The 24,840-nt window shown below is 39.8% G+C and overlaps 1 protein-coding gene across 11 annotated transcripts in view; it reads left to right on the top strand.

The window, feature by feature from the left end:
- Positions 1 to 24,840, top strand: part of PHACTR1 (phosphatase and actin regulator 1) — a gene marked incomplete at its 3' end in the record, with an annotated part of 439,651 nt that overhangs the window by 279,925 nt on the left and 134,886 nt on the right. For all 11 annotated transcript variants that reach the window (XM_084511511.1, XM_084511517.1, XM_084511521.1 and 8 more), the window contains one exon: positions 18,142 to 18,306. In XM_084511511.1, the coding sequence (XP_084367637.1) occupies positions 18,142 to 18,306 (165 nt within the window). The remainder of the gene's footprint in view (positions 1 to 18,141; positions 18,307 to 24,840) is intronic.

Raw genomic sequence — 24,840 nt, 5'->3', positions numbered from 1 at the left:
ACTTGTTTTTCTGGTGTCATCCCTTTTCTAGAGCTTCTAGATACATAAAAGTTCAAAACTGAAAGTGTATGTGTGCTATTCTCACCTGGAACTCAAGACTTTCTGCTTTTTTTTTTTTTTTCAACCAGAAAATTTTAGAACATTTATTTTATCATCACTTCAGAGATTGTCTCCAAGGTGATTATTTTCCTTCCCACAAAAGTAATTATTAAATGAAATGGTTATCTTCTAGACAAGCTATAAACCCTGCAAGAGTTGTGTATAAAAACAAGTTTTCCTCCACTAATTCTCACATTATTTCAAACAGTAGCTGTTCTTCCATTGCAATCTCTGGAGTGAGTGCTGTACATGGCTATGAGGCATTGCAATCATTTACAATTGTCCCTGTTTAAAATCCTAAAATATTTTGAAGAAGAAAAAAAATAGACCTCACAGAATGTAAACGTAGAAGATAAAACAAGCATACCTGGTCCTGCTGTGAAATGTGGGGAGCTGAAAAACATGCTTGAGGTTTCAAAATCCAATATAATTATGCAGTGTGTATTTTTAGTCTCTGAGGTATAGTTAACTTAAAGAAAGGGTGGGGGAAGGACATTGAGGGGGAGGCGTGGGCTTACATTTCAGGGTGAAATATGTGCTTGACAGCACAGATCATAAAATTGGGTAATTTTTGTCAGTTGAACTCAGTAGTGTCTGATTTGAGGTGGATATGGTGCAGGGCCAGAGGAAGTGGTTGCAGTCGAGCAGAAGTACGCCACGCCCCAGTAGTGCACCTTGACCCCACCAGCATCGTTTTCTGCTCTAAAAGATGAGTGCCCTCAGCATTTTGAGGGGGGAGATAAATGTCCCTTTCTAGGAAAAACGGTGTGATCTTTCCTCCTGATCAGGAGGTCCTTTACTTTAGAAAGCTTGCAGTGAGCAAAAGCTTTGTACCCCTCTTATGGCCGTACCTCCAGAAATAACACCAAGCCTGAGGGCAAGTCCATGAGCTGCTCATGTGTGTCTGTAGTGACTAATTCATATCCTGTTAAACTGCCTGTGCCAAAAACTTCTGGCCCCAGAATTGTACTTGTTGTGTACAATTCCAGGCAAGTCCATGCTGTGGCTGGCAAAGGGTGAGTTTGCTGGCAGCGTTGCCACAGGCTGTCACCCAGCAGAGCTCTGGGATTGTTTCACAGAGCTTGGGAAGATGTCTTGGCCCAAATTGCAATACAGTTTACATTATTGACTGAAACAGTAGGAGTATGTGTAGCATTGCAGGTAGGTCAATCGGGTAAATGAAATAGTATGGGGGAAAAAGGTATATGCAACATGACGTCAATCTTACACAAGCACGTGTCTAAGTCGTTTGTTTACCAGTGATAATTCCCAGGTCCCCATGGGAGAAATATTAACAGCCTCTTCTGGGAATTCTGTCTGTCATTGATTTGAGAAGCTTTAGGAACAACAACAACAAAAGTTGGAATTGCTCACAATGGCTCAGGGCCCACTCATTTTTATTACACGGTGTTGACACGTAGACACTGATAAGAGGACACAGCAATTCTTGCTGTCTTCAGAGAGCAAGCAGATGGCTTGTTTCAGGCCCATCTCTTCTCTCTGATTTCTCTCCTTTTCTATGCTGTAACTCAGTTGCCATCTTTTAATAGTATCTTATCACCCTGCTTTCTATTCTGAGAACCAAATTTAAAGTATTAGGAAATATACAACATACACCTCATAAATACAAACATCAGGGCAATACCGAACATGCAAGAAAAAATCAGTTGCTAATGGGCAGTCCAGAAAAGCAAATAAAATGCCAGCAAGCATGATGAAAGCAATACAGCATTTCCTATATTTAACAGTAATGCCTGTCTGTAAGTATTTGTTGTCATTTTGAGTAGTGTGCCTAGTTTTGATCAAGTTAGCTATGTCAGAAATACAATACAAAACTGTGTGATAAACTGTGAAAGGCCACACGTTTTCCACGCGTAAAGGGAGGCAGTGTGGAAAAGGGGCAAGATGCAGTTGATGGCACAGGTGATGGACAAGCAGATTCTCTGCTCACTTTGCTATTACCAGTCTTTCAGACTATCTGATATCGACCTGCCTGAACAAACTTGACATTCTGCTTCTTCTTACATCACCCCGATGTTCTAATTTATGCTCTTATGCTTGCCTGGGTGTGCAGTTAGTTTACTGTTCTGTGCTCTGTCTTTTCTGAGTGCTTCCCCATTTGCATAGAAATGTTTTTGTTTATTTTTTAGGGAGTAGTTGGCCTGTTTGTTTTTTAAACCTTTGCATTCTGTAGAAGAAAATGAGCTTCATTTAAAATCAATGGTAGGAATTAGCTCATTAATAACATCACTTCCAGTGAGAGCTAAGCAACAGAACTATTGCTTATATGGAGGAGAGATCAGAAGAGGTAATCCAAGTCAGTATTCTGCCACGTGAGAGTATTTCCTTTCTTCCCTTTTAGTTTCACTTTTTCTTTTTTAGTTTGCAATCAGTTACGTCAGTTTGTGCTAATATAATACCTTCTGTCTCTGTTTAGAAACAGTTAATATCACATCATGAATAGCATGGCCGTACCATAGCATCATACATCATACAACATAGCATCAGAGTTCCCTTAAAGGCTCCTTGACTGATGAACAAAACCTATCCTTTTGAGTATATGGTTGTGTATATATAACATTATCATTCATTGCTCAGAAAAGAGGTGGGCTTTCCACAGTAATTTTTGTATTACAAGAATTTATTTCTAGATTTGTTTCAGTGGCTTGTAGTAAATGTACAGTTACTCCTTTGTATCTCCTAAGATTACCTTTTCTGTAATCAGACAGTGTAACATCTAGCTTCCTTTTGGTGTCACCACCAATTGGCCAAAATAATTTCAGGAGCATGGCATAAGTACGTGTGGTGCCACCTTGCTAACAGTCTGCTGGGGTGTTGGAGAGTAATTGGATGTGGTTGTGGGCTGTTACGTTGATCAAGCTCTGTCTCACACGTATCATCCCAAATTGGATCACCCAGAACCCAGGCACTGGAACAATTGAAAGGCAGTATCAGTGTATGGTGGGGGAGTACAGCCATGGGTGGATGTTGCAGTCACTTTCGTAGAAACTGGAGGGTGCTGTGACCATTTCCATTATCTAGATGGATGAAGCAAAGCTGCAAAGAGTTGGGGTTGGGACATACTTGGAAGCCCCACCTTTCCTTTGTGACTTTGATTTGCACACTTCAGGAAAGATAATGATGTTCTTGACATCTCTGTGAGATGAAAAATTGTCCTCTTACTGTTTTTTTGGCTCTTGTGAAGTGACATGAATCTCCACTGCTCTGCTGGTTCTGATCTCCTTGTCACAGGAAAGATTTGGCAGGGAGAGACAAGGTAACGTCTGGTCTTGTCACTGTCATGTCTCCCTGACTTTCCTGGCACTGGATCCAATTTAATCAATAGGAGCAAAGTCTCTGCCTTTGGCTGTAACTTTTAAATTTAAAAGAAGATGAATTATTTCTGTTGCTCTGAAAAACAATTAACATGGTATAATTTAAAGATAAAATGAGTAATTTTGAAATAAAAATTACTGCAGTAGCTTCTTTGGAACCACTAGATGTATCATTCTGGATCATTTTGGTTCAGGCCACCCTTTCTAAAAATAACCCTGTAGTCATAGTGCCCATTAGCCATCCTGAAGATGTACTGTTGAGAGACAGCTCATGGACAAGCACTGTCCCTCCTGGTGAAAAACCTCCTGATCCCAGGTGTGAAAACCTACTAATAAGAAGACCAGGCCTAACTGTCAGTCTCTGGAGATTTTCTTTGTTTAGATAGTGGAACTTTTTAAGATTTTAAAATATGACTCAGGAATAAAATCCAAATATTTCTCGAGATTTTTTTTTTTTTCCAAAAAAAAAGTAACATGGTGTTAAATATGTCCAAAGAAGCAAGGAGGGTAGGTATCCCCATGTATGTGTTTTGTAGCATGCTCGTCAGGAGTAAGAAACACATAGGCTCCAGGACTTTGGTTTGTATAAGTGAGATTTACTGTCTTACCCATTTCTTTGAGCATAACTAGGAGAGGTGTTCAATCAAAGCTGTTTACTGGCTCTCTGTAGCCCAAAGGTTGCAATTTAAGATGTACCTCCTTTTCTGCAGGTAGGGCCCATGTTACCTGTTGTTTTGGACATTCTGGAAGGAATGTAATATGTACAACAGATATTCCTTCGCATTTCTCCCAGCCACAACTAGGATGACAGGTTTGATGCTGCAGTTCAGCAGACACCCTCCCCTATCACTACTTAAGAGAAGGATCTTGCCCTCTGTCATCTTTTGTCTGACAGTTTTCAGGCCATTAGTCTAATGGCTTTATGCAGTATGAGAGTAGGGAATAAAATTAAAATGGATAAATGGATCCAATTATTTAATTTATCTTGAGAGATTTTGGTAGCAGAGGATGCTTTTTATTTCACCTTGCCTCCTAAGGGAAGTTGATTTTCTGTTCGAAAACTGGATAGTAATGCTATTTTAAACCCTTTTTTTTAAAGGTCTGGAAGCATTCCAATGTAGTTATGGTAACACCGAGAAAATCAGGTCATTTCAAGAAAAGCATGACCAAGTTTTGTTAGAAATAGTTGATAATAACATTCTTTATTTTCAGCAGTGGGCTGAGGGATCATAGAATCATAGAATATCCCGAGTTGGAAGGGACCCATAAGGATCATCAAGTCCAACTCCTGGCACCGCACAGGTCTGCCCAAAAGTTTAGACCATGTGACTAAGTGCACAGTCCAAATGCTTTTTAAATTCTGACAGGCTTGGTGCAGTGACTACGTCCCTGGGGAGCCTGTTCCAGTGTGCAACCACCCTCTCGGTGAAGAACCTCTTCCTGATGTCCAGCCTAAACTTCCCCTGCCTCAGCCTAACACTGTTCCCGCGGGTCCTATCACTGGTGTTTACAGAGAATAGGTCACCTGCCTCTCCACTCCTCCTTGAGAGGAAGTTGTAGGCAGTGATAAGGTCCCCCCTCAGCTTCCTCTTCTCCAGGCTGAACAAGCCCAGTGCCCTCAGCTGCTCCTCATACGTCTTCCTCTCTAGGCCCTTCACCATCTTCGTTGCCCTATGTACAGGTGCAGCACAAATGCCACTGTCCTGAATACTAATTATCTTTTTAACACAGTTTCTAGAATCAGAAGGAAGTGATGGTAAGTAGTCTTGAATGCATTGGAAATGTTGGAATAAATAATTAGACTTGTCATTAACTATATCCTGACAAATGAGTCAGGCCTTGAAATGCCACTGTGGTCTACTGCATCCATAGTCCATATATTATTCCAAGCATTTCAGAAGTATTAGTGATCCATATATTCACATCCACATGGACCATATCTGTGGTCCCTAACGTCAGCAGTCCATGTCATAAGGACTATGGCGCTAGTTTTATGTCCCTTAACACATCCAATGGGCAGCTGCTTTCACATTTCCAATATTCAGATGCTATCTGATGCAACATGGGTGCAACATCAACATTTATTTTGTTTTTGTTATTGTTGTTTTTTAAACACTAAAACTTTTTCAACCTTGTTGTAAAGCAAATAAATAAATGAAAATCAGCAGAAATGCTATTTCTTCTGCATCACCTGAAACTGAACTGATACAAAGAGCTTGTATCGTGCTACTGTTGAGCTTTACAGCATTGCACCTTTCTCATTTTACTTTCCAATCTGCTTAAAATGTAAACCCTGGTAGAGATTGAGATGCACAGCTGGAACAGTCAGCAGTGCAAGTGCACAGATGTAGATGGATGGCCAGTAGAAACAATTTGAACCAGAGTCTTTTTGAAAGACTTGTTCCTTCTCCTCCTCCTGTGCATCAGCAAGGCAGGATACTTTCCTTACACTAGCACAGCAGTTTTATTTAAGTAGCTTTGAAATTTGGGTTTGACCAGAAGGAAAAACCAGGTGCAGAGACTTGTGTGGAACTAAATCTGAATTGTACCCAACTGGGAAATAGAAGAGCAAGATGACTAAAGCTTTCATTAATATTTATAGCCCCAAGGTAACTGTCTGCTGGTTTATAGCCATAAGGGTTGTCTTCCAGCAGTCTGATGTGGCACTTAAGATTGGATTTACTGCCTGCTCTGGCATCTGAATTGAGAAGAACAATTTCTGACTGTCTGGTCTGTGTGGCTGCCAATCTTCAACTCCTCTAGCAGTGGTTGGAGAGAATTAGGCACGATACCAAAATGGGAAAGAAGGGAGGGAGTCATGAAGTTTGGTTTATGCAGCTTCCCTACCTCAAATTCCCTCCCCAAGTGGCAAGCAAGTTTAAACATGATTAGATTCAGGAGCTATTTCCTTTTCTCTTTCTTGTGTGTCTCAGTAAAATACAGACAGCATGGTGTCTGCATTGTTTGATTCTAGGAAAGTACTCAAGTTACTACTGTGAGACTGGCTTTCAGTGCACTTCTATCATCACACAAACACCATTTGCCTTGTGCTGTGTGTGGAAACCCATCAACCTAGTAGAAAACGCAGAGATCTTGCAGTTCGATGGACTGATCCATCTTTCTCCTGTTCATCTCAAGTTGCCAGAGCAGCCAGTTCAGTCAACTGCAAGACAACTGTCAGTTCAACAATATATTTCCTGCCATTGCTTAGCAGCTCATGAAATACACTTTTTAGCAATATTTTTCTTTGGATTTGTTTTCTTTTGTTAGTGTTTTCTGCCTCAGTCTCCTTTAGACATTGGGCACTCTGTGATATATATATATATATATATATATATATATATATAAATATAAAAACTTTTACAGATCTATAGGAAGATGAGAGGTTGTTTTAGAAATCAGCCTCTTTGAACTAATACAGCTATTGCCTGTATCTGGTAGACAAAGAATATGTTGTTCGTTATGTGCTTGACTGTTAATGTATTTCAGATTTTTGTATTATTATTGCATTTGTTGTATACCAGTCTCCATTTGTATATGTTTATCTGTAGGTACCCATAAGCATATCTGTTTTATTAGTTTGTTTCCTCCCTTGTAAAAAATGCTTGGAAAAATTGTCATTCTGAGCAAAAAGCTTGAGATACTCATCCAGATGCCATGGTTCAGGCCAATCTCTTACTTGTGAGTCCAAAAATGCTCTTTAAGTAAATAGGTTTTTGAAAATCAGGTATGTGTGGCAACGACTCGAGTTCAGGTGGAGTAGTGTATGTGCACATTTGGTGAGCTTTCTCCATGACTTGACATTTGACTTGATAGAAAGAAATCTGTGATACTTGTTGAAAGTTGTACAGATCCTTTGTCCAAAGTAGATTTGTATTTAAAATTGAGAACACTGTTCTCCATACAGTTATATGGACAGAGGCAATTTAAATTGACAGAAATGCTCTGAAAAGGTGTTTTTTTTTTCTTTTGTTTTGTTTTTGTTAAATATTTGCTTGGTGTCAGAGTCATGATAACTTTGAGAGGAACCTTCAACATTTAGGGAAGTCAGATTTTATAGTTTTGTTGCTTTGTACAGTGCTAGCAGTGAAGAGGTAAATATATATATATATATATATAAAACTATTTTATTGCAAGGAATGTCAGGTTTTGGTTGGGTTTTATACTGTTTCTGTATTAAAATGAATTCTCATGCCTGTCACAGTTTTGTTTGCAACATTGCAAAATGAACTTAGCTTCCAATTTCATGGTCAAGTGGCTCTTCATAGGCATACCCCAACGTGCTGCTGGGGTGCTCCACTTGTATTCATGGCTTGCAACAAGCTGCTGGTTTCTCTCTCAACCACCACAGAGATGGGAGAGTCCTATTAATACAAAGCAAAGCACTCGTTACAACCATACTGTAATGCCTTCTCCACCAATTTGTTTTTTTTTTTTTTTTCTGTAGGTGAAATATAGCATGCTGGAAAGGTCCTTTTACAACTTTGTCCAATATAGTCCTCTGATATCAGTAAGGAGGCAGGTTTTAGCATGCAACCAGCGTGTCCCAACCCTACCTGAGAGGGTCAATACATAATTTTGTTCATCTTTTTCCTCTCTTCCAGTTCATATCAATAATGTGCTCATCTCGAGCAGAGAGCCATATTTTTGCTTCATTTGTAAAATGTTCGTAGATCTGAGGACTTTTGTCCCCAGTTCCCAGGATGGTTATCCAGTCACTAGTCAGATTTGGTAAGGTAATCCTGCTCCTTATTGGCCTTTGCATTTCACTCTAGTGAGGTTAATATTTCATGTGTTTCTCTCTGCTAACACTATTTCAGTGCATAAAACTGATGGAACTATTTCAGTATGTTTTTCAGTGATGATGTTTTCTTGGCTCTCCGTAGTATTTTTCCCCTTAGCTTTGATTTAAACTCTTTCTCATTTTTCTGAGCTATTTCTGGTTGCTGGACTTGGAATTATTCATGAACTTGAAGTTACGTGCACAAAGATTCTTTCCTCGACTGTTGTGTTTCTTAGGTAGATTACCTGATCAGCTCCATGATTTTTAAAGACAGGGTAAATATATACCTATGTATGGACCACTGCAGCCAAAATAAATTAAACCCAGAGGCTTTCCTCTGAGTCTGCAGGGCAAACACAATATCCTGCCGAGCTCTAAGACATTTAATGCTAAAAAAGGAGGACAAAAAAAGGTGAAATCATAGCCATGAGAACCACACAGAAATACTCTGTGTATTTTAGCCAGCAACCCAGCATGCTTTATTCATGACTTTAAAGGAGCTGTGGGCATTTTTTCTCCTTTGGAGTATTCAGCTCTGAAACTCAAGCCTCTACTATGAGGGCCTAAAGAGAAATTTCACCTCAGCCTGGGGTCTGAACTAAGCATCACTTGAATTGATAAAAGAACTCCCACTGTAATGACAATCAGAGAAGACCATATGTAGCTACTTTTAGGTACTCAGAGGAGAAGTGTTACTTTTAATTCCTGAACATGGATACAGGCTGTCTCTTTAGAGAGTCCAGTCACTACTTTTTTTCTAGGCTGTTACTGAATTTATTTCTTTTTAAAATCAGATTTATGTTCATTATAAATGTGCCATTCGGTATAATTACTCTTTTCCTTTTGGCTGACTTCCAATCAACTTCTTTAAAGAACAAAAATAGATGTTCCATTTTCCCAAGAGAAGTAGTATAGAGTTTACAAGGGATTTTTATTTAATTTCTAGCTCATTAAACTAGGTACCTCATTCCTTCTCCCCTGACCAATTAAAGTAATTAAAAGCTTCATTTTTTATCTTCATGGTAATAGTGGTAAGATGGTACTATTATCTTTAGAAGGTTTAATGTTTCTAAAGCTGTTTCCTGGATGGGATTAGTTTTAATAAGATGGCATGTCCCCCTCAGGTTTCTGAATAGTTTAAAGATGTGCCTTCTAAGGAGCACATTTTTAGTAAGATAAAGTAAAAATACTGGATATTCCTATTTACGGAAACTTCAGAAGATAAATGTCAGAAATTGATCAGCTTATCAAACAGTCCCCTAAGAAATTAGAAGCATTTAAAATATGTCTTGTTGTTGTTTTGTTTGTTTGTTTTTTGTTGTTGTAGTTGTTGTTTTTTATGGGCTTTGTTAAAATAGACAGCCTTTAGCATTTAGCAATAGCTGTAGAAAGGCTGAACACTTACTCAGAGAGAACTTCCCACTGACTTCCATTGAGGGGCCTGTAGAGCAAGGTGCTGTTCTGTCTCAGTCCACGTGGCAGCTAGCAAAATGTGAGCCACAAGTCTGTACATTTCCATTGACCACATCCTTTTCTTGGATTACTTTTATATTTTGCAGCTGAGTAGAATTTGCAGTTCAGTACTGTGTAAGAGAGAAACCCCACTATGAAAATGTAATCATTACCAGCTTCTCCAAGAAGACACTTTAACGAGTTGCAAGGCCATCATTGAAACAAAAGTAAAGAAAAAATGTTGTGAACTAGTTCTTCATTGTGATAAACTTAGGAGTTGAAGGTATATGGGCTTCAGCACATTTTTTTGTTGTTGAGTGGATTGAAGACTCACCTGAAGGAAGGTAGCTTCTCTGGCTTCCATAGTCCTGGCTTTCAAAAAGAACTTAAGATATGATTAATGAGACTTATCTCTAGACTTGAGGAGTTAGGAGATGACTCAAAGATGGTTACGACTGCCTCTGTTGTGTAACAACCCAAGCATCTGTACAGGTACAGCCAGGAGCCCTGAGCTGTGCTGTGTAGTGCTATCTGCATGTGTTGAATCAGTTATTGGTGTTGCCACTGGGAGGTGGCCACTTGTAAGGTAGTGATCTCCAACACCACTGCAGCAGTTTTGCCTTGTAGCTTTTTTTTTTTTTTCAGTGTTAGAGTGTTGAATTATAAATAGGTCCTGTATGACTCATTCTCAGCATTCTCCTCTGAATTTTTTGGAGTTGAGAGATTCCATCTCCTTCTTGTGGACTCTACAAAGTACTTTCTAAGAAGCTTTAAAAGGTTGTATTTTTTAAATGCTATGTGCTAGTGGACACAGCTAAGGAGGCAGATAATTCCATCTTCTCAGCAGTTTCTTTTCAATCTCAGAAGTTGCATGGATTGAGTGCCACTTTATCCAGCTCCTGACATGTTTGCGCTTAGAGGCAGCTCCATTCCAAGTTGCATGCACTGGTCTGGGGCTTTCCAAGAACCTGTTTCCATAATAGTTACTTAAAAAAAAAAAAAAAAAAAAAAAAAAAAGGCCACATCTGTTCACTAGTGAATTTTTTAATAAGGAAGTATGATCACAATATGAGGATGATACCTCCCTTTTTGGAGCAGCCGAGTCTCCACCTATGTGTAGTGTCCAAAACAGGCTTGTGGGTTCTGTTTCTGTGTCCAGGCACCCAAGAGTTAGAAGCTGCAGCACTGTTTATTGAACATAGTCCCAAATCTACATGCAATAAACACTTAAGGGATGGAGAAAGCAGTGAGTAATGAGAGCAATAAGGCAAACACAAAACAGCTGATATAAATGAAATCCAACAATCCTTATTTTCTATAATTACAGGGCTTATAGGAAGCAATTATGTAGCTATTAATGACATAACCTGCTAAAGTGCTGTTGTTGCAAGTAGAAGTCTTTTGCACAATGTTAAAATACAGAAAATGCTTGGTGTTCTGAGAGATTTTCTATCATTAAAGATCTGTTTATAGTGATGCATGCAGTACAGTATAGTTTGCAGAGGCTAAAAAAAATGGCTTTCAGATTGCTATCAGCATGAATAATTAACATTTTACATCAAAGTGTGAGGAAGGCAAAAGCAGGGTCCTAAAGGGACTGGACTTCTGAAGCTATTCATTGTGCTCCAGTTCCACCAAGAGAAATATATGCACTGAGACAGAGGGATCACAGCAGAGAGCAGAGCCGTACCATGGTCTAATACCTGTGCTGAAATGGGCAAACCTAAGTGGTAAGACATGATTCAGTTTGCCTATCCAATGGTGAGTGATACACACCTGGGGAGCAGTAATAATTGGCAGGGCTTTAGAAATGGGGAGTGCTACTTAGCATGCAAGGAAAAGCTACTGACAATCTTCATGGCTCATAAACCCACTGTGCCAACCAAATCAGTGGCATTGCGAATGCATATTTCCAGTGGGAGCTATTGTGAACTGAAGAGCTAATCATCCCCGTCTGGGAAGACTGAATTTAGACGGCTGCATGCCATGCCTTGTCTTTCATTGGAAAAACAGACCTTTGAAAAGTTAGGGAAAGTTGAAATGGGTGATTCACATTGTAACGGGAGGGCTGCTGAAAATTAATTCCAGGTGCAAAGGGAAATTAAAGGGAAGTAACAGTACAGATGATAATAGAAGAGCATAAAATGAACCATTTTCCTGAAAGAAAAACTTTTTTTTTTTTTAATTGAAAGTGTTCCCATTCAGGTAAAGAGAAGACGTAAGTGCTTTGCAATTAGAGTAGTCATTCAGGTTTTCTGTCATGTCAAAAAGGCACATGGCCTTTCCACATAGTCCATAGTTCACAGTCCAACAGAGCTTTTACAGTAAGGTCTGTACAATTTAAAGAGGGAGATTTTCGGGATGCAGAGTTCAAAGTAAACATCATAACAGGAATTGGTTGGAAATTAATCTGCAGAATAAGGACTAGTTGGAAGTTGATTGGGAGTAAGGAATATTATATTTTTTGTTTGTTTGTTTTATATACTAGTGTTGTCTGTAAATAAAATGGCATGTTCAGCCCATTGCAACTTTAGGGCCAAGATCATTTCCAGCCTGTTACTACAGATTTGCAAAAATATTACAGGAAACACAATTTAGACATTGGTGTTTCCTAAGAAGGCTTAAAAGATAACTTTGTGAAGTAAACAGCTTGTTAAGCTGTTAATCATGTGTCTGAATATGAAGAAAGAGTCTTCTAAAATGGTCTGAGAGAAAACCAAGTGTGACTACCAGTGAGGAAGGTAGTGTTAAAGGTCATGGATGAAATGTGTGGGCTTCAGCCTTCAGCTGTGAAATCACTGTGTACCTGAATGAAGAAATAGTTTTGTTTTGTTTTGTTTTGTTTTTGTTTTGTGTGTGTGTGTGTTTGTTTGTTTGTTCTGGAAAAATGGAGTCTGAGCCATGGTATATATCAGTGGCATTAATAGAGGCTGTGATTCCCAAACACATGTGGGAATGACAAAACTGGTCGTTGCTTTCCAAGAAAATCTACTGCAATATGTTTTCTTTGAGAGGGCCTTTGATCTGCCTTCTACACTTCTCAAAGCCAAAAAGTAGGTGATGCCCATATTGTTTCTTACAGGACCTTCTGGAAATCAAAGTTCCACTAAAAGGTGTGGGAAACTCATAAGAGCATAGAGAACATGGCCAAGCTGCTCAGGCCTCTTTTTCCTGGGCTGTTACATCAGTTCTTTGAAGAACTGCTTTTTACATTGCTCTTCCTTGACTTGTTGATTTTGACCATGTCTGCAATTTGTGCACTATATCACAACCCACAAAACATCAAGTGACTTTAACAAACAAAAACAAAACAACAACAAAAAACAAACAAACAAACAAAATCAAACCCAATGCAAAATAAAATTAAAAAAAAAACAGGGGGGGGGGGGGGAGGGAAGGGAAGAAGTTAGCTTTCAGGCTTTTTTTTTTAAAGTCTTTTTAGTATATTTTAATCATGTTTGAAAAAAATATTTTAAATCACTTGGGTGCAAAATAGTTTTGGTTTGTGGTGCTTTTTAAAATTAAAATCACAAGTCTTGCTTAAGCCCGCCAATCTGTATATACTTCAAATGTCTTGAGGTTTATAGTAAAATCTAGAGAGCTGTTTCACAACCAAAGAGCCTGTAAAAAAGCTCTTACCATTTAGCTTCCCTATTGCTATTCCAGGATGACAGCTGGGACAGAAGAAAGTAAGATGGGGAGCACATTGCCCTTTTGCTGTCAGTACAGGTCCCAGTGTCCTTCCATTTCTCTGCAAGATCTCTCAGATCCTGCAGAAGCAGCTCCTAAAAGCACAGAGAATCATCATTAATGTTAACCCACAAATGTCACATTTATGGCACCAGCCTAAAGATGAGACCTCAGCAGTGTGACTGCAGGCACCAATGGACACACCAGTTCCCATTCCCAGGTCAGCAAACTGATGAGGCTGGGACTGCTTTTCTTACTGACGGCAAAAAAATGTTCAGGCCCAGGTTGGTTTATGTTCATGCAAGTACCACCTTTTTTGGGAACAGCAAGGGTGTGAAACCAGCCTACAGAGCCTGCTGTCAGCAGTGGGTGTCGCAGCCCACAGCTAGTCAATAGTCATTAGGAGCCAAAGAGACAGAAAAACCTGGCCAACATAAGGGAAAGATGCAGCAAAAAGCAAGAGTGCACAAATCTGGCTTTTACTTGTCTCATCGTGGTCTGTTTTTATTCTCAGCATATTAAAACTGTCATGGCTTTATGCTAATGTGGTCCATTCCTAGCCAGTGATTATTATGCTTTGAATTAGCAGAGCTCTTGAGGGTATTTTTCATGGGGAAGAAAACAACAACAAAAAAAAGTAATCCTTCTGAAAAATTGGAGTGAAAGGGGGGGAGGGGAAAAAAAGAACTGTTACTTGTATTAGCTCAGAGCCATGTGTGTTTGGAGAGGATGAAGGAGAAGGGCCATATAATCTCTTCATGGCTGATGGAGAGCCCAGCAGAGCTCCTGGAACAGCTCCATGTGAGACAAGATACCAAAATGCAGGGAAGAGCAGTCAGAATATGGAAATGGTTTTAACACTGTGTTTGGCTTTTAATGAACTCCCCTTTGGGTAAATTTCTTTTGACACCAGTGTTAGTGCTGCCTGATGGAGAATCCATGCTAGTTTACCCTCAATGGGAGAAGCTTCCTGGGGGCAGTGAGAGCACAACTGGTGCGTAACGTAGAGGATGCGCTTTACAAAATAAGATTTTTAAGGGATATCAGTTCACCTGGGAATGGCCTCAGCAGTAGCAATTAGGATCAGCTCTCAAAGAACTGTACAACTCTGAGGCTTAGTAACTGTAGGGAACCTTGGTAGCAGAAATGGTGTCTCATTGAGGGGCACGGGAAAACAGGCAAGCAGCAAGAGGAATTTCATTATAACTGTGGTTTTATGTAGCAGAAAGCCCAATTCAGCAGCAGTAGTGTGTCATTCCCAGTTTGTTCAACGGACCACTGATACACCCTCTATCCCCCAAGTAAGGCAGCAAAGACAGTACCAGCCCACTGCTTCTAGCAGCATCTCAAACAAGTCACAGCAGTGGCTCACAGCATGGTCTTGTGTGCTTTAACTAGAGGCATCTTAAAAAGAGGAGGTAGGAAAATGCATGGTCTCTTTGGATCTGCATATAGAGTAAGGTGATTTATATATATCCCATGCAGGTCTTCAAAGCCCTGCTGCATGTTCCAGTGAAATCAGAAAGCACAAGGAAATATCTGATTTCTTCTTTTTATCCTCATGGCACGTTCAGCGTAACAAGGCAATTTCAGTTTTGATGCAGCACGTCCAAGCCTCTTATAGGACAGCACCTTGTAATGGATTCTCCATATGAGCAGGTGTTTCTCTGGGCAGTCAGACACAATGTGAAGAGCTGGAACAAAATGAAATGCTGTGACCAGGCTACCTTTTTTTTTTTCCTCTGCTTTTAATTGAAAGAAAATTTTCTCAGAAATGTTTATTTCTCTCCATTGCCCCAGCGGATGATTGTTTTTTTAACCAGTTCCAATGAAACAGTTTGAGACTCTGTATCTCACTGGCTAACAGCTTTTCACCAGAAACTCAGAGGCAGCAGTATCTGGCAGTGATATTTTACAGGAAAAAGGAATGTGTTGCCAACGTTAAAAACACAACAAGAAGAACAAAATAAGCAACTTCTTGCAATAAAATGAGAGGCTCAAATAATATTTTAGTTTAGAGCTTTGGTAATAGGATTTCCTATGTGCTAGAGATATATCTGTAGTTGTTCCCATGAAAACCAACCTAAATTTGGCAAACTTAACGCCTTTGAAAAATTTCAATTGAGATGCTCAAGAATTTGCCAGCTCAAATCTCTGGTGGTTTAGTCTGTGTGGAGTAGGGGTGTTCATCCCTTCACAGCTCTGCTCTTGTTGAGATTCCCAAACCTGCGCTCATGACTGAGGTTAATCCTTAAACAATACAGGTGTAATAAAAACACTAGGTTGCTGTCTTCAGAATGGGAACAGTGAAGATCTGTGTCCCATCTTTATGAATCCAGATTGCCTTTGTGCGAACCACTCAGATCAGTTTTTCTGGCAGTGTTGCATTACAACGCAAGCCTGGGAAATGACAGAATAAAACAGAACAGTTCAGTTGGAAGGGACCTTCAAAAACCATCTAGTCCAAGTCCCTGACCACGTCAGGGCTAACCAAAAGTTAAAGCATGTCAATGAGGGCATTGTTCAAAGACCTCTTGAACACTGATGGTCATGGGGCATCAACCACCAATCCAGGAACCTGTTCCAGTGTTTGACCACCCTTACAGTAGAGAGTCTTTTTCTAACAAATGGCCCCTTTGTGCTCTTCCTGCATATCCTGTCATCAGTACCGAGGGAGCAGAGACCAGCAGCTCCCTACAGATTCCTCTCCTCAGGGAGTTGCTGAGAGCCATGAGGTGGCATCTTAGTCTCCTTTTCTCTAGACTGGACAACCCAAGTGTCCTCGGCATCTCCATCCCAGGTGCAACACCTAGCATGTTCCTTTATTGCACTTCATGCTGATGATAATTTCCCAGTGCTCTAATCTCTCTAGAGCCCTCTGCAAGGCCTCTCATCCCTCCAGTCAGCCAACAGTACCCCCAGTTTAGTGTCATCAGTGAACTTGTTGAGGTTGCTTTCCACTCCTGCATCCAGATAAATAAAAATGTTAAAGAGGACTAGATGTAGAATTGAGCCCTGGAAGACACTGGAGGTGACCATCCACCAGCCAGCTGTAGCCTCATTCACAATGACCTTCTGAGCTCTACCTTTGAGCCGTCATCACCTGGCACAGCATGAACCTGTTTGTCTTACAGTTGGACAATTTGTCCAGAAGGATGCCATGAGGGGCCATATTAAAGGCCTTGCTAAAATCCAGAAAGATTACGTCCACCACTACCTTTTCATCCACCAAGCAGATGACCTGTCCTAGAAGGAGATCAAATTATGAAGGCCAGACTTTCCCTTGACTGTGCCTGATAATAGCTTTATACTTTAACTACCTTTCAATAACCCTCAGGACAATCTTCTCTATAACTTTTCCAGGGACTGAGGTTAGGGACTAAGAGGTCTGTAGTTTCCCAGGTCTTTTCTCATGGTTTTGTGTAGATGGGGAAAAAAAACAACTATATATATATATATATGTTTAATTTTTAAAAAGTCTCCTTCAAGATGACTGAATTATGCAGATGCTCTTCTTAGAGTCAGAGGCTGCATGTTTCAGCCCAGGGCTGGAAGAGCTTCTTGCAGCCCTGGCAGCTGTGGCATGAAGGGACCCTTTGACCCTCTCTCCATGCTGCTGGTACCTTCCTACTGTTGGTGTTTTCTGTTGTGGTCCTAGCTTACCTCTGTCTGTGCCTCTCTCTAATCATCTGGATGTTAATTCCCAAACACGTTAGCATACATTTTCTCTGGAAACCTGAGGGGGAGACCATGCAATGTAATTGTGCCAAGTGGAAAAGGCTGCCCAGGGGGCTGTGGAGTCTCCTTCTCTGGACACATTTAAAACCCATCTGGACACATTCCTGCATGACGTGATCTAGGTGTTCCTGTTCCGACAGGGGGATAGGACTAGATGATCTCTCAAGGTGCCTTCCAATCCCTCACATTCTGTGATTCTCTGACTACCGCCAGACTTCTCTTGTTGTCAGGGGGAGGAAGAGTAACTTACATTCTACTAATTTGTTCGTTGGTTTGCTTGTTTATGTAAGTATTGAGACTACCATGATGCATTACAATGTAATGATTACAGACATTTATTAATTTTTGTTATTAACAACAGAAGTTCAGTGAAAACCTGTAATGCCCTCTCTAGGGAATTCAGCTGTAACTGTGGACTGTACTAAAATTCTCCAAGTCCCTAGGTTTAAAGATTTTAAAATAGGAGGAAAATGGGTGGGCAGAGAAGTGGGGCTAGGAGGAACTTTCTGAATTTTTAACATTCTTTCTGTCACTAGAAAATACTTGATGCAGCCCCTTTTGGAGCTCAGGAAGATTTAGTGAACACAGTGATGTTACCAGAGGGTATTCAGTCCTTGTCACTGAGAAATAGAAGTTAATGCAAATTTCTCTTTCCATTGCAAGACAAGCTTGCAATATTTCACTTATGCAGTATTTCATAATTTCTTTGGAGCTATCTCTTTCCAAGTCTCTATCACACACTTCCATGGGAATGGCTGGTGGATGGACTGCCAGCTGTCTAGAGCAATGCAGAAAGATTTTCTGAGGACTAAATCTGATTATTAATACTGATCTTTACAGCACAGCATGGATTCCACTGAAAGGAAAAAAATATATTAAAATAATAAAGATTACATTTTTCCCCTTTCTTACTGTTCTCTGTAACCATGTAAAAATTTAACCATCTGTGTGGTTCTCTGATAATTCGTTAAAACACCTATTTCACCTCTTTTTTTTTTTCTTTTTTTCTTCTTTTTTTTTTTCATTTTCTTGTGGAAACGACAGCCGAGGAAGTGGAAAGACTGGCTGCAATGCGTTCAGATTCTCTAGTACCTGGGACTCACACGCCTCCGATCAGAAGAAGAAGCAAATTTGCCACTCTTGGAAGACTTTTTAAGCCGTGGAAATGGAGGAAGAAGAAGAGTGAAAAATTTAAGCACACTTCTGCAGGTAATACTCTCAGTCAGGTTGGTCTGTTTATCTTGAACTGTTTGTTCAACAAGGTTGAAAACTGTTAATGCAGCCCCAATTTATACACGTTTTGAAGTTTGTAGCTTGGCTGGGAGAGATTTCTCTGATTTTAAGTAATTTTTAACTTCATTACCAGCTCTGTCTTTTTTTTTTTTTTTTTTTTTTTAAAAATGCAACCTTTCATGCATTACAATTAAACCAGTGGCTCGCCAAAGCTGTATTTTCAGGTTTTGCTGTTATAGCTAGAGGGTGACCCAGAAGAAATCTCATACATTGATTTAGCAAATTGTGGGTAAAAGAAGTGGTAGCATGAAAAGACAAGCCAAGTGGAGGATACAATCAAATTCTGTAAGTGCTAACAAGGGAGCAAGAAAAATAGATGGCAAAGGAGGTGACATTCTGTTGAGTAAATTGCATAACCATAAATTATTTTTTCCCTTGGGCTAAAAAGATGTGTCACTTGTTTCCTGAGAAAAACAAATCTGTCTTCCTGCCACATCCCTTCTCCCGCCACTGTATTTAATGCTCCTGGTTTAAGACTTTTAAAATATATTTTTATATATATGGAAAACTATGAATATATATTTTTATGTTGCAAATTGTTGTGAGCAAGAATCCCAAATCCAGGCACTGATTCATGTGTTGGAATTTTGTACCTGGTGTGTTTGGTTTCAAGTTCCATTACTTTTTTAGAAGAGTTCTTTTCTTTTCTTTGCTCTTCCGTGATGCCTAATAATTAGCATACATGTTTCTGCAAGTTTCAAGTCTGGATTGTCCGTGAGAAAAAGATGAATTTTCTTCTGATTTCTTACTGTTCTCAGCAGAGCTAGAAAGAAAGCAGTGACAGAAGAGTCTTGGTTTACAACTCAGTTCCTCTCTGACCTGTTTATGTACAGTAGAAGCTTTCAGGCAGGAGTGGAGTGTAGTTTTTGACACCCTTAAGCCTGTACTCATGAAAATGGACCATAATCACACAAGAAGTCTCATGTCGTTAAGTGCAAATTCATGTGCAAATTTAAATGCGGAAAAAGAGTTTGCAGTTCATTCAGACTTAAAGGTGCTCTTTATGTATGGTGTTTAAACTGCTCCCTGATTTTTCAGGCAAAAAATAATGAACTGGAATAGATGGCTATTTTACTCTGAGTGGTGATCGTATTTTTGACTTGACAGCTGCGAAGGTATTGTTGCTAAAATGATATGCAAAACAAGTGGCTTGTCTTTCATATTCTGTATCAGTCATAACTGTAGTGTGGCCTAGCAGGATTTCCATGAAAACCATAGTGCTCCTAGGAGCATTGGATATGTGGATGCTTTTGTCACAACCAGTTTGAAGCTAGTTTTTTGCAGCATTCTGGACTGGCTGGTTACAGCTAGTAGCATAATCACAGCAGTACAGGACATACCACAGGCTGCAAAAGCCTCCCTAGTATTTGTTTGTATGGTTTATCTAATTCCAGGAGCTGGGGCTGAGCTATATACATGTACTGCTGTGGTTAGACCAGTTAGTTTGAATCTGGCTTGAACATGTCTGCCTGGTCTGCTCTGGGCACTGCAATAGCTGGTATGTGGATTTTCCCCAATTACCAAAACATGTGGAAAGTATACAGTGATTAAAACTAGAGTAAAAACATGTATTTCCTTTTCTCAGAGCAGAAGGAAGCTTTACCAGACAAGCCAGCATATTTCCTCCCCTGGTAAGAGGGATTTCAGTGTCTGAAGGACTAAATTAAAAGAAGGGTATCCAGTTTGTTGATTGAGGTACAGAGTTTGATCTTAGATGAATCCAAAACCTTTTCTTTTTCTTCCCCCTCCTCTCCTCTCCATTTTTTTAATTAAAAAAAAAAAAATCAATTTCTAGTAAGCCAACAGTATCCTGCAGCTGCTCTGCAAAATTGCTATTCTTGTCAGCTCCCCTACTAATAACTGCAGCAAAATTTACACAGATGTCAAATTTGCTGAGCACCCCGCAGGAGGCACAGAGAGATACGTGCTTCTGGACCATACCAGAGCTGGGGACTCCACAGTTTCTGCAACCCTGGGGAACAGAAATCCAGCAGGATCCTGTGAGACCCCTTTCTGTCAATTCAGCAGCATTGGTTGTACCTAATATGTGTAATACAAAAGATTTTTCACCCACAAAACTAGCATTTTTCAACACATTTTTCCATGAGCTCCAGTCTAATACCTCTGATCTCACTGAGAAAATATAATTATTTTTTACAATAAATTTTACAAAGGACAAGCTTATGAGATGGCATAATTGGAGCCAGCATGAAACTTCCTAATACAGGCTTATTTTCTTCTAGTGCACCAATAACTACGATGCTTGGGAAAAAAAAAAAAATCTGAGTAAGTGTTGTGCAGGAATGCATCCAAGCTTTCCTACCTGTATAGAACATCAGTAATTATTAAAAATAAATACTAATACAAGTATTTTATTAACCTCTTATTTGCTGCAACAGTAGATTTAATTATGTTAAATGTTGAAAGTAGTAAGGGTCAAAACACATGACCTTACCTGTTGAAAGTTCCTTTGAAATTAATGTTTGTTTGTTTGTTTTTAATTATTAATTTTTTTCTGGGAGAGGACTAGAAGCAAGAGAGAGTCAGGCTGATATTTAAAGTTGAAAGGTTGCCCTTTCTTGAGATTTCCAAGTGCTAATGTCTTACATCCATATCTTTATCAGACTAAAAGCCTTGTGCTAAGGAATATTTATTCAGAGCTGAATGCTTTAAAATACAGTCCTGTATTCAGTGAGCAAAAAAACCTTTTGAGTAATAAGAAAAGTTTTCTGACACCTGATAATTGCATAAGATGAGGTAGAAGACCTGTAGTTTGGCTGTTAGAGGACCTTAACATTATGCTTATTATATATGGTTCCCTGCAGCATATCATTGCTCAGATTGTAATGTTTGAATGTTATGTTTGAACAAGTCCTCCATCTTCATTAGTGCATTGTCACTGACAAGCAGAAGATTAAAGGGTGCTTCATACACTTTTACACATCATACACAGCTTTATCTGCTACTACCATGTGTTGGTTTTGATATCCTTGTAGTAACTATGCAGAAAGGTTTATAATCTGATATTGCCTTGGTGCTGACTTAGTCATGAAGCTGCAAGTCATGGTTTTTGACACAGACATTAATGCCATTTCCCTTACAGTTGGTCAGTCTGTGAGCATCACCGTTAGGCTTTTTGCAGTGACAAGAGCAGGCAGAAAAGATCACACTCTGTGAGAGTCTGTTGTTGGAGATGGTAAACATCAGGTGAGACCAGCTCTGGGGCTTGATTTAAGCAACTTCATCGTAGAAGGAAGGGATGCCATCCAAAGGTACCTGGACAAGGTTGAGAATTAGGTCCTTGTGAACCTAATGAGGTTCAACAAGGCCAAGTGCAAGGTGCTGCATCTGGATCAGGGCAATCCCAGGCAGGAGCACAGACAGGAGAAGAACACAGTGAGAGCAGCCCTGCAGAGAAGGACTTGGGGGTTCTGGTGGACAAGAAGCTCAACATGAGCCACCAGTGCATGCTTTCAGCCCAGAAGGTCAACTGCATCCTGGGCTGCATCAAGAGAGGAGTGGCCAGCAGGTCAACGGAGGTGATAGTGCCCCTCTACAATTTTATCTTGCACAGAAAGTGTGGAGACCTTTATTACCATGGCGGGTCTGAGGGTCCCATATATAAATGAGCAAATATGATAAAGTTTTAGGAGCACAGTCAAGCTGATAGTATTATATTACTTGAGGAGGCTGTTTCTTTTAATTGTTGTGGAGCAGTCTTACGACAGAAGCCAGGAAAAAACAGTGGGTTTTTTTGCCTGAGCACTTAGCTGGATGCAGCTGAGATGGCTCCAGCAGGCTGCACAATGTTTTTAAAGCCACATCAGGCTTTCTGAGAATCAGCAAGGCATATAGCAGGAAGGAAGGCTGACTGTCTCCTCAACTAGACCTTTGTCATCATTTTTAATACCTTGATCTTGCTTTTCTTGCCTTGATATGAATTTGTAAACAGTTTTTTGAGTGTACTGGTGTTTTATGTCACCGCTGTACATGTGCTAGTGAAATGTCATTTCTTGGCTGTTTGGGAGGAGGAAGTGTACATTGTCTTCTGAAATAAAGAAGCTAGAGGGAAGATAAGTTCTGGAAGTATTTGAAACATTATTGAAGATTTTTTATCCTTGTATTCATCAAGAACCAACTGCTTGCAACCTTCCAGAAAAAAAAAATATATATATATTTATTTATATATATTAAATATATATATATATATATTTTATATATATATTATATATATATATATAAAATATATATATATATTCCAGCTACTTGCAGAAGTCAAGATAAGGAAAAATGCCTTGTTTTCCCATTTCAGATGTCTGATGACCTTTATTTTAAAGAACTGGTGCCTTCTTCTTCCCCCATCCATGCTCCCTGGGTTGCTCTGAGTTGCAGCGCTGAGGCAGAGGAAAGAAGCAGCTTGTAATTTGTACCTGAAGGAAACTGATTGGGCTGAGAAATGGGAAGCAGGAGATGATGAGAAATTAAGAGGTCTGAAGAAAGCTCAGTAGTAAGTAGAAGAGACGAGAGAGTCACAACATTTGGGTTAGGTACACAGGCACATCCTGAATAGATAGCAGAGAAAGTCTAGTGTCTGAACAAAGCTTGACAGCAGCTTTTTTGCTAAGTGGAGGGTTGTCTCAAATAATCAGCAATACTAACATGAGAAAAGGAAATCTGCTAAACGCAGCTATTTTACTCCCTCTAGGTACTTCAAAACCTCCTTTACTTGTGTCCCAGATCCTTCTTGTAGAAATAATTAAAACTACTTCCACAGGGCAGTGAGGATCACTGCTCAAGTGCAGCAGCTCCCATCCTCAAAGCCTGTGGGTGAGCTAGTGAGCCGTGCCCTACTCTGTGGCCAGAGACAGATATGATAGTGGCTTCCCAGCCTTGGGCTTGGGGTGGCCTCCTGAAGGGGGAAGTCTGGCTCCTGCTCCGTTTAAAGCCTTGTTTGTTTAGTGTAAGATTGTAGAGATTGGTGTTCACCTGTTTCAAGGTGTAGGACTAGGGAGTTTATAGAAATAAAGACTGTGACTAAGCAAAGTAGACCAGAATATCAGGAGAGTCAAGAGGAAAATCAGCATGAGCCAGAAATGATCAGTTGGACTGGGGAAGTTTGGGCTGAGAAACTGGGACTTTCAGGGCAAGTGGGTGGACTGACCTGCTACCCAAGGACCTTAAAACTCTGTTAATACTTGTCTGTACAGAGGATGACACTCTTGCTATCAGTATCTCTGCTGAATAGCTGAGGTCTGTGCACTGGATTTAAAGACTGAAGCCCAGTAATGTAGACAGTGCCACAAAATGGAGCATCTGGATTTTTTCAGCTTGTTTGTTTAGGAGGGCATGCAAACTCTTCCAGTTACTACCAGTCTTGCTCAAACAGCTAAAATAAAATGAAGCGTGCCAAAACTAAATTCACTCATGTAACCTTTAGCTTCCCCACTCCCAGATATATATTAAAACAGCCATTTGTTTTATACTCAAATGCTTTTTTTTTTTCTTGCTAAGCCTTAGTGCTCTGGTTTTTCCAACAAGGGTTTTTATAAAAGCGCTATGTAAAAGTTCATATGGCAATGTGTTTATGTAAGTTAAATCTCCCAGTCAGCAGAGGGACTGTTTAAATTTAGTAACACTTAGAGGCATGGGCTTTCGATGTTTCTAATTAATACAAGAATAAAACAAAATGTGATAAATCTGCACAATTAGAGGAACTGTTATTCATAAACAATCCCCATATCATTTTAATTCCTATGGCTGATGATTTCTAACCACAATAGGTAAATATTTTGAACTTTCCAGAATATTCCAAGCAGCAGAAATATGATGTTTTGTTGCCAGTGCTGCCCTTAAACAATCCTGCTCCCTTCTGTTTGTAAATGATTGCCTCTTGTGCTTCCAGATGCAAAACACTGAATGTCAAGCGAGGCATGTTATTCAGATGATAGGCTTGGATGGGAAACCATGGGAGAAGTGTGGGGGCCTGAAGACCTGCATCCCCTTCACCCCTTCACATTCTGCTCTTACCTCATCTCCCGTTGCCTCCCCACTCTGCCTGTCCTTTTAGGCAGCTGATCTGGATGTGAACTTTGAGTCGGTTTGTCCAGGTGTCTGTTGGGCTTTTGACATCTCTCCACAAAGGTCCTTCTCCCTATTTCTAGACTGTGAAAGCAGTATTTTTGTTTGCATCATTAGCTAATAAGGACAACTGTGTTGTAAGACACTTTGTGACAGGAAAATATTTGTTTTTTAAGTGCTGAAATATTACTTTGCTTCCCCTCAGGATCTGAATAAACAATTAAAACCTCTTTTAAATTTCTATTTCTGCATTGTTCCAAAATTGCACGTTTTATGTATTCTTAACTTTTAAAGTGGAAAAAAGAAACGATATCCTAGGTCTAAAGGCTTTAGAAGGTTCATGGCTCTCTAAAGGCTTATGGCTTCTCTTTG

The sequence above is a fragment of the Aythya ferina genome (genome assembly GCF_964211825.1).
Source record: "Aythya ferina genome assembly, chromosome: 2".
NCBI lineage: Eukaryota > Metazoa > Chordata > Aves > Anseriformes > Anatidae > Aythya > Aythya ferina.
The sequence above is the reverse complement of the archived record's forward strand: the minus strand, read 5'-3'. Positions and strand labels throughout refer to the sequence as shown.